The sequence below is a fragment of the Falco rusticolus genome, chromosome 8 (assembly GCF_015220075.1).
Source record: "Falco rusticolus isolate bFalRus1 chromosome 8, bFalRus1.pri, whole genome shotgun sequence".
Taxonomy (NCBI): domain Eukaryota; kingdom Metazoa; phylum Chordata; class Aves; order Falconiformes; family Falconidae; genus Falco; species Falco rusticolus.
The window spans coordinates 34,006,267-34,021,854 of NC_051194.1; the positions used below are offsets into that span (position 1 = coordinate 34,006,267).

Here is a 15,588-nt window from a genome sequence, read left to right on the forward strand (position 1 = left end):
TATGCCAGGTATCCTGGTTTTAATATTAGCATTATAGTGGTAGCAGGAACACATGGTTTCTGCAATTTGAGAACTAGCTTCAAAAAAATTGGCTTTGAATCTCCACATATGATGTAAATCCCGCAGTAAACACTGAAGTATCTACAAACTTTCTGTGATTGGGCATTCACTACCTTCATGACAGGGGACTTCATCTAATCTTATTGTGTGCCAAAATTTTCCCATAGCAATTACTGAGAATTACTGGAAATCAATGGGAGGCTTTTATTGTTTTTAATGTAAAGGATCTTAACCCCAGGATTTCAGGGAGCTGTGCCTCCAGGGGTGGATCTGTAGCCTGTTGTCACTGTCTGCTCTGAATTCAGAACTTGCTCCATTCTCTAAGCTCCCCTGAGATCTAGCCTTAGGGTCAGTCTTCTATATTAAACACAATTTTATGCAATTGTTAATGATGATTTATGACATGAGCTCTCAACTTCACAGCAGTCATAGTACTGTCACTTGCCCTTAAAGCTATTCCTACCCATATTCTCTAAGGACAAATCTTCAAGATTCCTTTTAGGGCAGCTTTAAAGTCTCTTTGTTTTGCTTTTAATATAAGCCTGGATCAAGTCAGGAAAGTACTAAGTAACTGATTAATTTTAGTATTGACACAAGCTATTTCCAAAATTAGAGCCTGACTTATTTTCACATTAAACACTTCGACCCTGCATGTTCAAAAAGCTTTGTTTGTCTGTGATTGTTTTACCTGAGACCAGTTAGTTATTAGTTACATTCAAGCTTGGCATTTTCTCCTGATTCATAAACTGTGTTTGTAAACGACAGAACCTCAGGATGGTATTCAGCCCTGGTTCATTAGCAAACCGAGATCAGTGACAGCAGCGCCTGGGCAAAGTGTTCTTATATCCTGTGCCATTGCTGGAGATCCTTTCCCCACTGTTCACTGGTTCAAAGACGGGCAAGAAATAATGCCAGGAACAGCATGTGAAATTCTGCAAAATGAAGACATCTTCACACTGATCTTGAGGAATGTGCAGTCTCGTCATGCAGGGCAGTATGAAATTCAGCTCAGGTATGTCTGCTATGAAAAGAGCTTGTTCCCTAGGAAACAATTACTTACATTTACCCTCAAGTTGAAATTCCCACCTGAAGAGACAAGAGCTCTCTTCTGTTCATACAACACAGTGGGGTACTAAAGGAACAAAGTATTTCTGAGGGATGAAAAGAACTAATAAAACTCACAGAGGAAAGAGGAAACACAAGAAGGGTCAGAAAGAAGGACAGAGCACTATAGAGTTTCCTTTGTGATCCTGAAAAACAAAGCTTTGTGGCAGTAGTATGAGAAGCAATTTGGGGTTTTAGCAAGGAAACCACAACCAACGTCTTGATTTTGGAGATACTATTTATCATGTTTGCCATCTCTGAATATTTGTAAGGATGCCTGCTTTCCACGGGAACTATCTGACCAGGAAGGCCTGTTCTGCAAGATTGTGATCCATAGGGGAGAAGGTGTTCCCTGGCCTTGTTTGAAATGTCTGAATTTTATATGGAAGTTGTAGTCTCCTTTTTCTGGTGTATCTTTGAAATTAGGCACTTTGGTGCTTTGAACTATTTGTCATTCCTATAAAATTTGTAAGCGCTGTTTTGAATATTTTTTTCCTGGTAAAATAACTGTCCTTTAAATGAAGAAACAGATTTGTTGGTTCTTTACCTTGTAGAAAGTGCCACAGCATTTTCCACCTCCAAAGGTGAAGGTTGGGTGTAATTACATATCACCTATGTGTTTATAGAAAACTTACTGTACAACTTTAGGGAGAGAGAGCATTTCTTAGTAGATGTAACCTGTTTATCCTCTAAACAGGGAGTTTAATATTTTATAGTTATCGTTTATTTTCCATCCAGTGTTGCCCAAATGATGGACATGTCACTGTGTAGAAGCCTAGCTCTAAAGTATGTTTCCATAGACTATCACAGGCACCCACAAACTAGCTTCGGTATATTTTAGTATTTAAAGTCAGATGAGGAACTCACTTTCCACCAGAAAAGAGTGATTTAGAAAATTATAGCTATTGTATACCAGGATTTCCTACAATTAAGTGTTTCTACGCTTAATTTCAAGTCTTACTACTAACATTTATGTAGGTAGAGCTGTATGTGCCATGACCTCTTTGCAAATAAGCTCTTCAGTAGATTCAGACCCTTCATACTCTGCAATAAATTGTGAAGTGACTCATTTCAGAGTAATTGGCTTGCTTGTAATCAGCCCAGCATTCACAAACTGCAGATTTGCACAGGTCATGTCTCCATACATCCTTGCACCTAAGAAAAATCTCTTGGGGGATCAGTGGCATTTTTAACACTTAATACCTCTGGCAGGATTAGAAATGCCAGTTCAACTTCATTAAGGTCACTAACCTCTACATGAGAGAGCAGGCCGAACTGTGAGAATTGCTACCTTCTGCTGGTGCATTTCCACACTTAGGTATGTGTCTCTGGTCATGGGCATCTTCTCTTATATGTTGCTGGTTTCACTTAAACTGAAAAAAATTAGATATTTCAGCAAAATTTCAGGGATGGAAGAAGGAAAGAGAACAGGAAACACAAAGGAGAGCCAAGAGAGCTTTGTGGAAGATTTTTTGTGACTGACTTAAGCAAGTCGACCATAGTGATTAGGTGTAGCTGGTGATCACCAGGCCAAATTCATCACTGAAGACATTTGTCAAAGTGGAAGTCTGACATTATCATAGCTGGAGAATATAACAGAATGTACACTTCGAAAACAAGTTATTTCAGAAAATCAGCAAGGGAGAACAATTTTTTGGGTGGGATGAGAAGTAAAGTTGTAGCTAGAAAACAACATAGCAGATTACATGTTACTTCCAGTTATTCTCTAATCCTTGTACTGGAGAAATAGTTGGGCATCCCTCAAAGATCAGTGCATTCATGTTGGCTTTTTCTAATCTAATAATGAGTACAGCTATGCTGCAATTAAAGCAAGGGGAATGCTGATAACTCCTTTTACCCTGCTGTCATTTGTAAAATTTCAGTTACTGTGTGGGGAACAGAAAGCTATACGCTTTTAGGCAGTTGCTTGTATACTATGAGTAACAGAGAAGTAACTGCCTCAGGAATATCCAAGGAGCCAAATGTCAGCTGTATAACTTCAGGTTTGCAATAGAGCTAAAATAATTTTCAGCAGCAAATAATCTTGTCTAAATAGCTTTCTAACTGCTTGCATTTGTCTTGAATACTTGATTGAGAATTGTTTATATATTCAGAAACAGTCTTAACGGTACCTGAGAGGAGGAGAGCTGCATTTGGTGCCTGTCTTTCAAAAACTCCTACAAAGTCCATTAAAAATATGGAATAACTAAAAAACCACAAGTCAATTCACTGAGGAGTTTATAGAGAAGTTGACAGTGGGCTGTTTTTAAACATAATCATTTTTTTTTCAAATAAAATGTGCAGCTTCTTTTCATGTATTAATTTTAGAAGCATGTTGCATAGCTGCTTCTAGGGAGTCATTCCTTCTCCAACTCCCTTAATTTAATCTGGGCATGTTTTCCTACCAGTGTTAATTATTTTCCAATTTTCTTCTCCACTATTCTTAAGCTCTAAATTCAGTCTTAAAACCTCCACAATTGTTCTTTTGTGTTGGTTGCTCACAAATTAAAACTCTGGTCTTAAAAAATCGTGTTTAACAAAAGATCTGTGTGTCTCTCTCTAGTTCTTTCTCCTTTCATCAGAGTGAGCTGGCAAGGGTGTGTAGCCCGATGTAATCCTAGTGTGATCCATCAATGATTGCTGGTTGTTTTTCTGTCTTACCATACCTCAACATCATTTAGTATATGTGTTTGCTTTTTACTACACAGCAGACTAAGTCTCACTTTTAAGAGGGCAGTCATTATAGCCTCTGCTGGTCTTTGTTTTAAACCTCTGCAGACCTCTGATTCCTCTACACTTGCATTCTTCATTTTAATTGTCCTAATAATGTTCCATTGAGCCTGTTAATGCTCAGGCCACAAGGAATGGTGTTGCATAAATATAAAACAAACTGATTCACCCAGGACTGTGGTTCATCTGTTGAAATGTGAACATTAAAGCCTTCAGAATGCTGGCCCATGCAGCTGAGGGCTAAGAAATCAGTCAGAACACCTGTGAAACCATCATGATTGAAATGGGAAATAACAATCGGCTTTTGACTCAGAAAACCACAGACATCTTTTTCTCCCCCTTTCCTTTGCATCCCTCCAGTGATGCAAGCACTGGTATCCTTTTACCCCAGTAGGACTTTCTCATGTTCTTTCAGTCAGTGTGTACATCGTAAATGAAAAGGTAAGCAGAGAGTCTGGGAGTACTGGACAGAGACTGTTGAGCAAAGCCTTTGTCTTTATAAAAGTACAGTCAACATGAGAGACCTCAGAAACCCTCCTGCAGTTCTTCAAACAAATCATCTGCTTTGTTAACCTTTGCCTTCTCAGACATTAAGTATTTCTCTTCTCCTGGATTTCATCTTCTACAAAGTTTGGTTAGTGTTGATTAATCTTATTTAGAGATTCTGATAATCTGATTAAAATCAGAGGTAAACATTCATCTTCTAAATCAGTGGCGCTTTGAATACTCTGCAGTTCAGGTTATATAAAAAGCCTTTGTAAGATTACATTCCATTACACTAAAGAGGAAATATAGTTCTGTCTTTCTGTAAAATACAGTTTGCAAACCTTGTTTTCTGCTATCTGCACATTGCCTATTTTTAGGAAAGAAAAACATGACCCCTTTATGTTCCATTCCCCCACTCAATGCTGTAAAATGCAAATAAAATTATTGGTCTTTCAGGTATAAACCCTTTGTTTGGACAAACACCTCAAGTGAGGTAAATCAGTGTGTCCTCTTTGAAGCTAGTAGAGCTGCTCTGCTTTATGTCAGCTAAAGTTGTGATCCAGTAGATTAGTTGTTTTTTGGGGGGTTAAACTTCATGGAGTCTGGACTTTCTTTCCATTTAAGTAACTCACAAAAAAGTTGCAAAAAGTCATTCTGAGGCTTTGCAATTACTACACTGAAGCATGAGCTATAGGTAGGGATCAACTTCTTTGTCTCTTTCAGTTCATTCTTAATAAAACATAATTTGCTTTGCAATAGTTGTTTTACACTTGGTAGACCAGTAGGAATTTTTGGTGTGACCCCACACTATAATTAACAATGCTTTTTTTCCTCTTCCTCCAGAGAGTGCTTCCTAGCGACATGCAGACAATAAGTCTCATCTAAGGTTCAGTGAAAATATTCAAGTAAATTCTGCCAAGAAACTAGTATTTCAAGATATTTTGGACATAAAAGCCATTCCAGGGAAAACTGATCCCACAATAGGACAGAGAGCTATTTTTAAAATTGCTTCAGGCTTTGCAGCTGGGGTTTTATTTGTTTTTGGTGGGTTTTTTTATTGTTATTCCTTGACATTTTAAAGATAAGTCCTGTACATGGGCATTCTACAAAACAATCCTGCAAAAGTCAGGCAAAAAAACCTTCCAGATACTTCTTTACAGCATAGCTACTGAGCATAGGTTTTATCCATGTCTGTTGTTATTCCACAATAAAAGAGCCACTAAGATCTTTCTTTGTCTAGGGTTCTGTTGATAAAATGCCAATAAGGAGAAGTTGCAGAAGTAATATTGTTATTGCCAGGCTTCAAAACAGCAGAGACATGAAAGACTTGAAGTAGTGTTTGTGTACTGCAAAGCTATTTTTTTTTCTAACTGCCCCTATGTATCTTGCTTTGCCTAGATCTGAAATTGCGTAAATGTAAAAACATTTACAAAGTTTCCAGAATTATTCTTGATTGAGTTTAGCGTCTAAACCATCCAGTCCTTCTTAATTTTTCTTGGCTTGTGTCTCTTTTTCCATCTTGTGATCTCCAAGGTGGGTCAGTGTTATTAACTTCATCTTTTTAGACTCTGCAACTGAATTCAGAAGACAAATTTATGTTCTCTTTGCTCCTAAAATCAGTAACAAACTCACTTTGATTTGACTATAAGCAGGACTTTCCCTGAGAAAGCTACACTTTTCAACAGGATATGATCAACTGGACACAGACTGAAGGTTTCTATCCAGTGGTCTAGTTTTCAGCCATCCACTGAATCAGAAATCATGATCAAAGATCAATAAACTACTTTGTGAACAACTTTTCTGTCTAGGTACTTCTATGTCCCACTGTTGCCATAATTTGTAAGGCTTCCCAAGGTTTTAAAATAGAAAGAACAAAATGCTCTCCTGCTTTCTTACCCCCCCTTATTTTCCAAACCCTGTGAAAACCAGCTTAGTTTAGCGAGGTTTACTTTGCCTTCCTTATTTGCTTCTTTGCACATGTGAAGAATTTGCAGAGGGAAGATGCGTTGCAGAAATGGGTCCTGCAGAAATGCTACTATTCTTCACAGTGGTCAGAACCACTTTCAGTATCCCTAGATCGCTCTCCTGGGAGAGTGCTGTCTATGTTACTTCAACCTCTCCCACTGACGACACAATTCTTGTGGGCAAATTTTTTTGCCATACAGTCAGGACAGAAGCTGAGGAGTGGTGCCTGCCTATTTCAAGTATGCTATAAATCGTCTGTACTTCAGCTTTCATGGCTCCTCCTATTTTGTCAGCTTTGGATTGGTTTTAAGTCCTAAAAGGGAGGTATCTTCTGGGAACCAACAGCCTGCTAACAGCCCTGTAGCACTGGTGAATAAGAAGTTTCAGAGTGTGACTGCTTTTCTTAAAAGCTTCGGAGAAGCAGGAAGAAAATTCATGAGTTTCAACAGGGCAAATGCGACCAGTTTGAAATGCACTGTTTGAAGATGAGAGGTTTCCAGCAATGTTGGCACCCTGCCATCATTTGGTACCAAGCAGTGTGTTGGGAGGAGGTGACATGCAGTTCTCTATCTTGCCATTTGTCTTTCCTTCTTTCCATTTCTCTTGCTTCCAAGTGGAGGTCACATATAGGAGGAAGTAAGAATGGCAGGTTTCAAGGGCAGGACCTAAGTACTCTCTGCATTGACATGGATGCGCTTCTGCCATTTGGACAGTTTCTGTTTGGCACTCAGTTGTATCTCTAGTCTTTTGTATTGAAGGAAATTAGGGTTATGGCTTTCAGTGCTGTCCTTACACATTGCCTCCAATAACAGTTTCTAGTGTACATATTCTGACTGGTTGGATATCAAGTGCTGAAAACATTTCTATGGCTTCTTGTTAATGGTCTTAAGGTCAACTAAGATGTGCTCCTACCAGCAGGGCCTTTACATTGCAATCCAGTTACTTCGGTTAACCCCACCAATTTCTTCTTAGTGTTAAAGGCTTGATTTTCATATTAGGCTGATCCACTGTTTCATTTTCTAAAGCAACAGTAAGCAAGGGAAATCTATCTGAAAAGGTGATGGCTAATTGCTGTTATAAAGACATAACGTAGTGCTGCATCTGTGTTAATCATCTTGTCTACCATGTGACTTCATTGCAAGTTTCAAATGGGTGAAATTATAGTTTATTCACCCAAACAGAGCCCTATCTAGGAATGTATTTCTGTGCACCATCTAAAAAACAGGCCAGACAATCTGCTTATGGCAAACAGAAAGGCAACCCTGAGTCTGCGTTTTAAGCTTCAGGGCAAAGTAGACTTGAAGGTGCTCTTACAGCAAGTCTTTCAAAAGGAGAATACAGCTGGGAAAACCTGCCTCTCTTTCCTTCCTTCCCCCATTGCACATGTGTTTTGCTAATGTCCAATAAATGTTTTCAGTAGCAAAAAATATTTTTGCTTAAAAAAAGAAAAATCATCCAAGAGTTTGTAGTCCATTTACAAGCTTAAACTGGGAAGGATAGAACTGTTTCCACTAATAAAAGATATCTCTAGTCCTTAATCAATTCAAGTCTGCTTTTTTAACAGCAGCTCAGGGGAGCAGTGGCAACAGTTACACAACTGCTGCCCTGGGGGAGTTAAATTTTGCTTTTGGCATCTCCTGTCTTAAGTGGAGAAGAGCTGTTTGGGGATAGAAGAATGATATATCTGCAGGAGGGAGGGAGCAGTGGGGGCGGGGGGAGCGTTTTAAATGAATTCTTTAATGGGAGCCCTTTCCAGAAGGCATCCATGGTATTCCTCTACAAAAGGAAGAATAAGTACTCAGTACCATATATGGTGACACTTTTATGTTTTTTAATATAAACATGTACAGGCTGGAGCAATCCATGTAGATGGGTTTTGCTGATTGGTTGGGCCAGGGGGGAGGGAAGGAAATGAGACCCTGCTTTTAATATCTTAACACTGGAAAACTTAAGAGCTTGGGTTTGAATAAATAAACAGTAGGCAGAGCTGGAAAGATTTTCAACTTTGCAAAACAGACCCTTCCTCTGCCTTGATTTTCCAGCTTTTGTATTTGTTTTCCTTCAGCTTGTTTGTTTGCAGCTGTTTCTTTCTGTAAATTGCTTTGATTTTTGTTCAGAGAGTATGTTATTCCCAGTGTAGACAGCAACAGATCAGTAAAAGCTATTTGAGATAGCTTGGCTCCAAATATAAGGGGACCAAATGCACTCAGTCAACCACTGCAATGCTCAGCATAGGAAAGGAGGATGCCACACTGGGGATGGGCTGCTATAGTGCAATACACAATCCTATAGGTCAGGGAAGTTACAGTTTTCAAAGAAGGAACCTCTGCTTTACTGATTTCACTTAAATATTTCAGGAACCAAGTTGGAGAATGCAGCTGCCAGGTGTCTCTGATGCTGCGGGAGAGTTCAGTTTCCACAGCAGAAATGCTCAGAGAGTGAGTATTTTTCCCAGGGACTTGCATGGGTGGGTTCTATTTTTTGCTCCGTTAATTCCCTGCCCTTACAGACCCAGCTGGCTGCTGTTCAACCTAATCCCCAAATGTGACCCAACAAATTGTTTTCATCATACAGACTAAGCACATCGTACCAAGCCAGAGTAGAGAAGATCTTTTTTGTTTGTGCCCTTATATGGCTCCTGAAGTCATCATTGATGCAACAAACTAATGGAGTGTGCTCCTCTAATCAACCTCCCCTCTATAACACATTTTGTTCCTGCTCTGAGATCGTTCCCTGACATTTTTTAAACCAGCCCCTTTCCTGGCTCCTCTCTTTCTTTTCTTTTCGGATCATAGTGGGAGGGAATCAGCCAGCTCTGGAGACCGAGAGAGATGGTGGAGATCATGGTAAACTAACTTTGGTAGAACAAGTGGCTTCCAAAAGAATATCAGTGAATCTAGACCACTGAGGAAGAGCAGGAAGACGTCCGAGGTGTGCTAAAGAGGCGAGTGGAAACTCGGGAACACACAGAGGAGAGCCTGAGGCAGCAGGAAGCTGAGGCAACTTGATTTCCGTGATATTTTAGGCAAGAAAGTCAGCACCAAAAGTTTTTCTGAGGAGGAACTGAAAGAAATCCCAGCCGAGCAAATGGACTTCCGAGCAAACCTGCAGCGGCAGTCAAACCCAAGACCTTGTCAGAGGAGGAAAGGAAGGTTCATGCTCCTCAGCAGGTGGACTTCCGCTCTGTGCTGGCCAAAGAAAAGGCACCCCAAAAACACATTGCCAGAGAAGGTGCCACCGTCCTAAACCAGCCATTACAGATTTCAGATCTGTGCTGGGCTCCAAGAAAAAGCCACCTGCAGAGAATGGCAGTGCTAGCAACCCCAACACCAAACGCCCGCACCATTCTGAAGCCCAGAATGCAACCCCCAATTCCGCAGCCCCTGTTACCAACCAGCATGGAAAAGAAGAGAAGAATGAACAGAAATTGTGAACATGGGTGTGCAGTCCGTGGATGGTGGAATATTGGGAAAAAAGCTGAAAACAACCAACAGCAACAACCACCAGCAAGCAAGGAAACAGCAACCCTCCTTTACAGAGAAGCTTCAGGATGCTCAATAGTAGATGTTGAAAAATTAGTTCTTACAATGTCGGATTTCCTCTGATCCCACTGCAGCTGTCACCTGGACTCTAGACAGCAGAAGTCATCAAATCATCAAAGTCCATTGTCATCTCCCAAGAAGGTAAATTAATTGAATTACAAGCCAGCTGGATGGCACATTGGTATATCCGGCTTTTGATTAACAATATTTAGTTCATTAAAGGTAACTCAATACTTTATTTAAGTCTTGTGCCAGTAACTGTTTCCAGATGCAACTTTCTTGTTATTTCAGTGGAGTACACAAGGAACAGTATTGTTTGACATTTCTTGCAGATTCTCCTTTAACAGCCTGCAGATGTAATTTTTATAAAGTTGAACTTCTTGCATTTTTAAATGCTGTTTACATTGCTAACACTGTTTAAGGAGCTGGTACATGACGTTTATTTAAGCTGAACTTTAAGGATTTAGAACATTGAAAACAGAATAATATTATTGCTGGTTTACAAATTCTAATTTAATTCTTCTGTATGTTTAATATTTCAGGCTTTTTATTGCTATAAGAGGCACAGAACCAGAAAGGGGTTGTGTTACAGAAAGACATTACTACAACTTCAAGTTACATAGTTAAGATCAGAGTTGAAAATTTATTTCCAGTTTATTTAATGCCCCACTACAGATAATTCTGTTGCCTTTACAGACACTGAAATGTTTGAACCATACTGGTCTGACGAATTTTAACTAATTTCAAAACAGTACAGAGTCCTGGTAAAAGGTCCTATAGGGTAACACATTACGGTTGTCAAACTGGGTTCTTTATACTTCCACAGGTCGGGATAATCAAACCCTACTAAACTGGTTTTGTATAAAGTTAATATTGTGTCTAGACAAAAGATATATTCCTTGGGACAAAACAGAGAGAATAACTGATATACAAAAAAAAACCCCCCAAAAACCAACAAAAAACAAAAAACCAACCACCCACCAAACCACTTCTTCACTGAGCAAATTACATGGAGAAATGACAATCTTGCATGGTGTAGTAAAAAAAATTCATGTGCACAGCAAAACTATAGCGTTGAACACAGGGGTCACTGCACTCTTAATTAGTAGTTTTTTTCCGTCACTTACATCCAGACTGTTTTCAGTGTGATTAAATGAACAACCAAATTGGAATTATGCACATGGATCACCAGAACAGTGAATCCTTGTGCAGTAGAGTCCAAGCACTGAACTATAAGGATTCTTATTAAAGTGGAATGCAATCAGAAACATTGCCTTCGGGGGGGAGGGAGGGGGGGGGGGGGCAGGCAGAGGGCAGGGGGCGGGGAAGGTACCTGAGTACTACATTAAGGAGATACCAAAGTAAGTAGGTGGAGAGAGATGGTAGCAGGTGCATTGTGTCTGGCATATGTCTGAAGTAGCATAAAAATTTATTTATGATGAGTACATGATGATTTTCACCAGAGGGGACTATAATAGATAGGGGTACTGTCATAATGCGGACAAAGAGGTGACTGGTGGAAATCCTATCCGTTGTAAAAAGGACTAACAGGATTAGGAAGGTGAGCAGACTGTAGTTTCATCACCTTTTACACACTGGAAGCAAGATTTCAAGGGTTTTCGTGGAGTTCCTCAGGCAAGGTTTCAAGGGGTTTTCTTGGAGCTGCTCAGAGTGAGAAAGAAATTACAACCGCAAAAAGTTTCATGCTTCCGGTCATAGTAAGATCAGATAGCAATCTCTATAGCAAAAAGCGTCTGGAAACCATGGTAGAGCCTCCTAAAGTCTCAAAGCTTGAGTCTTGTGGTGCTGCTGAGAGCTGTTTACTTGATAGCTATAATCTGAGTATTTGACTGTTACAATCCCCAACTGTATTTGCTTTATAAAATGGTACTCTGAAGCTGAAAATCCAGTGTAGTTGTGTTCACAGTAAAGCAATTCTCATGTGCAAAATGCTCTACCACCTGCCTGAGCAGGGCATGTGACTTGTCTCATCCAGTTTGTCTGGGCTAGGTGACACCTCTTGGTCATAACACCCCAGAGGTGGCATTTTTGTCAGGATGTCCCACTTCAGCAGCCCTTTCCCTAGAGGTAAGGAATGAAGGCCACCACTGGCTAAGGAATCCACTGTTTCAGGACAGCTTCTTGCAGGGAGTGAAGAAACTGTCCTTATGTTGAGTTGTGTCTACATTATTACACTAGTACATGCTTAGGTAGTTGGTATTATTAGCACTTCAAAGCTATGCTTTCTTTTTGCACATATTTGCAGAGGATCTTAGAAATATTACACAAGGAAGTAAACCATAGGCAGTTTTCTCCTTTAATGGAAAGAAATGGATGAGGATTAGAACTGGTTTTTTCAAACCTTACTACATACCCTTGGTACACTGAGGGGATGCATTGCATGATGGTCAGTTTGGGTTTTTCCTGACAGTACTGCTGGCTTTGGCATTTGGAGAACAGTTGTGCGTGCTCTCCCCCCGTGAGAGCTTTCATGCCAACTGTTAAGCAATGAACTAGGTACCATGATACTTTAAGTAAGTTCCAGTTTCTTAGGTTGATTTTTTTTCTCTTTCCCTCTAATTAGGAACACATATATAGGTGAAGGAACCATGGGAAAAGAAGGAATAATTAGAGCACAGTCTAGAATTGAGAAATAATGAATTCAGGATGATATCAGGAAAATACAGTTCAATAGAGAAACGGTAAGGCTTAGGCCTCACAGAATGTGATTGGAGCAGCTTTAACATAGAAAGCACACAATAAAATTGGATGCAGTACTCAGCATCCCAGTGCAAAATTCCAGATTCCATCCTTTGCCCCAAATGCTGAAAAGACAGGTTCATCACAGCCGCAGGTGTCATGTCCCTCAGCAGCAGTGCCTTTGGCCAACCTTGGAGCAGCATTTAATGGGCTCTGGAGATAATCCCCTAAAGTCATCCTCAGCTGAGAGAAGGCTGAGTCTGTGAGGAAGGAGAAGAATTCAGAGCAAACGCACCTAGCTCACATTAATGGGCTTAGATCTCACAAAAGCCATTTTTTATTTCTTTGGTATGATCTTCTTCCTCTTGTGTTCAGCAACAAAATCTGCTATGGAAGTGGATAGACTGGATCTATTCTTAGCTATTTGAACAGCTGGTTTTGTGCTGTTGTAATGTTTGGTGGTGACCACAGGTTCATATGTGTGGAAAATTTTCCAGAGGTATCTCACAGAAGAATAACTTACTTGCTCTAGTGAGCTGAATCCTGGAAAATTCTCTATCTAAAGTGAGACATGTCTATCAGCTTCTTACCATACTACAAGCCCATCTTAGTACGGGCCACCGTCCCACAAACTGTTAATTGTAAGTAATACATGAACCTGCAGAATGCCATGTATTTTTCTTTTGGAAATTATATTAACCCTCTATATCATTGCCAGAAAACAGGAAAGAGCAGTTTGCTGATCTCTGGTGTCAAATATATTGTGAACATAATAAATAAAATCTGATTTCAGGAACATGCCCACCTGATAAAAACAAGTCACATATTGGCCGGAAGGGCAGACTTAAAAGTATACTTGTGTGTAAACAAGTTCACAGGATAGGTAAATTAACTAGTCCCTTTATGTAGTCACTCACTGAAAATAACTTTCTTTGGCATATTTGTCCCAGCTGATAGTAAGGCTCTTTACCTGTTAGAAACAACTCTACTCTCATCTCCTCTGCGTTTGAAGAGGCTAACAAGTGCATTGCTTGTCCAAGGCAGTTTAGCCATTAGTGTGCAAGAGAAGGCAGGATGTTCGCCCCATATCTGTACTATCGGAGAAACCCAAATTCAAACACCAGGATCAGAACAATCACTGATTAGTAGGGTCTTTGAAAAAGGAAAAATTAAATCCTGCTCCAAAAAATACCGTCAAGTACATTATGCAGTAATTTGTGCTGTATTCTAGTACTTAGTCTAGGGCTTGCAATGTATTCTACTACTCCAGGTTTAAGTTTACATTAGCAATTGAAAGTCAGAATCTGGGCAGCATTATACTGACTGTCACAACGTATCTAAGATCAATCTCATTCCTTCAACTATTAATACTGTTTTGTTTCCCTTTGAAATCATGAACATTAATACTTGTTTCTTCTCCATTTCTTTTAATAATTCCCCTGTATTCTGGTCAGTGGATTGGCATGAATCATTTGTTAGTTTGTTAAGTATCATTTTATGGGCAAAGGGAGCTCTTACAACCATTTTCCTTTACCGAACATGTCTTACCTGGTAGGAGTTTAGTAATGGTTTGATTTTATGTTTCTTCTTTTCCAACACTCGTCAGAGTGCAGCTATCTGCTTTCCTAGGATAGATATTCATGTGGGTTTTGCCTGTGAAATCTCAAAAAAATGGTAACTGCAACAAACACAAAAAGAGAGGTACTAATAATTAGAGCATTACGTATTTATACGGGCAGGTTAGGTGGTGTATGGTTAAGAGGCAGCTGATTTTAGTATGAGAGAGTTCCTTTGTTTGAAGCTATGGGGGCTTTTTGTTTGGAAAAAAGTTTTTAAGAAGGCTCTAGCAGACATTACAGTGGAGTTAGACATATAAGGACTGAGTAGAACAAGCTTCCTCACACGGTGAACTCTTTAGAGCAGGAACTATTCTGTTTTACATTTGTATAGTTGGCACAGCAGTGCCCTGTGCTAGTGTCCTGCTATGTGACTCACTCTTGGACAGAAAATCCAGATAGAAAATCTTTGCATGGTTACAAAAGTTGTTCTGGATGACAACAGTGAAAGGCATTTGGAAGCTGGTATCCTTACTAGACTGGAGAATTGAGGTGCACAGTGAATATAAGTCAAAACTGGCAATGTTGCCATTTTTTAAGTCAGCTTGCTCTGGGTTTTTTGGGCTAGATTTAGTACTGTGTGACTATATAGGTTGAGGAGGAACTACTAAATATAGGCTAAGGTCACAGTGATGGTATAGCTTCAAAAATGCACAGTTTGTATTGCTTTGTTTAGGACGGCATCTTTTTCTTCCTAAGTGTCTTGGCAGCACAGAGAGTTGGTAATCTTGTTAGCAGTAATGCCTTAACAACTTTCTTGTGACTTAACATAACTCCCAAATCTTCCTATCGGCCATGCAAGTCTGTGTCTGTCAGTCTGACTAGGATCTGCCATGAATTTTTTTATTTCTTTTTAATTAACTTTGAGCAAGAGTTTGGTGTGTAATTAACACAACTCTATGTACTGCTGAAAGTAGATGGATTCTGCAGCTTAAAAAAAAAAGCTGCTTCAGAGTTTTTAAGGCTAGGGAGATGATCTGAGCATCTGTTCTGACACAAACTCCATGGTTGTCATAGGCCACAAAATTTCCCTCCATACTCCCATTTTTGTCTGAATCTTCCTTCTCCAGAAAATGCATATAGTATAGGTTTAAACACAGCAAAAGAGAGAAATTTGCTATGATCAACTGGTAATTAGTGCAATGTCTGATCATTCTTTTAAGTGTTCAGTTTTTAAATCAAGAAACAAAGCGATGTCTCATTTCTAATTTGAATTTATCTGGTTTCTTCTTCCATATACTACTTGTACTTGATAGAATGGCTTTGTAATCAAGATACCTTTCTATCTTTTTTTCCTCAAAACTTGGCAAGTTAAGCTCCTACTAAATTTCTCTCCATAATGCACTTTATCCAGCTCTTGGAGGACTGGCATTTGTTTTGGTTTG

At 39.5% G+C, this 15,588-nt stretch overlaps 1 protein-coding gene across 1 annotated transcript in view; it reads left to right on the forward strand.

Moving 5' to 3' along the window:
- MYLK (myosin light chain kinase) overlaps window positions 1-15,588 on the forward strand; it is a 216,341-nt gene that overhangs the window by 132,625 nt on the left and 68,128 nt on the right. The window contains 12 exon segments of the mRNA XM_037396821.1: window positions 826-1,072; window positions 8,703-8,783; window positions 9,141-9,168; window positions 9,170-9,197; window positions 9,200-9,244; window positions 9,247-9,344; window positions 9,346-9,460; window positions 9,463-9,542; window positions 9,545-9,766; window positions 9,768-9,794; window positions 9,796-9,990; window positions 9,992-10,028. Coding sequence (XP_037252718.1) covers window positions 826-1,072; window positions 8,703-8,783; window positions 9,141-9,168; window positions 9,170-9,197; window positions 9,200-9,244; window positions 9,247-9,344; window positions 9,346-9,460; window positions 9,463-9,542; window positions 9,545-9,766; window positions 9,768-9,794; window positions 9,796-9,990; window positions 9,992-10,028 — 1,203 coding nt within the window.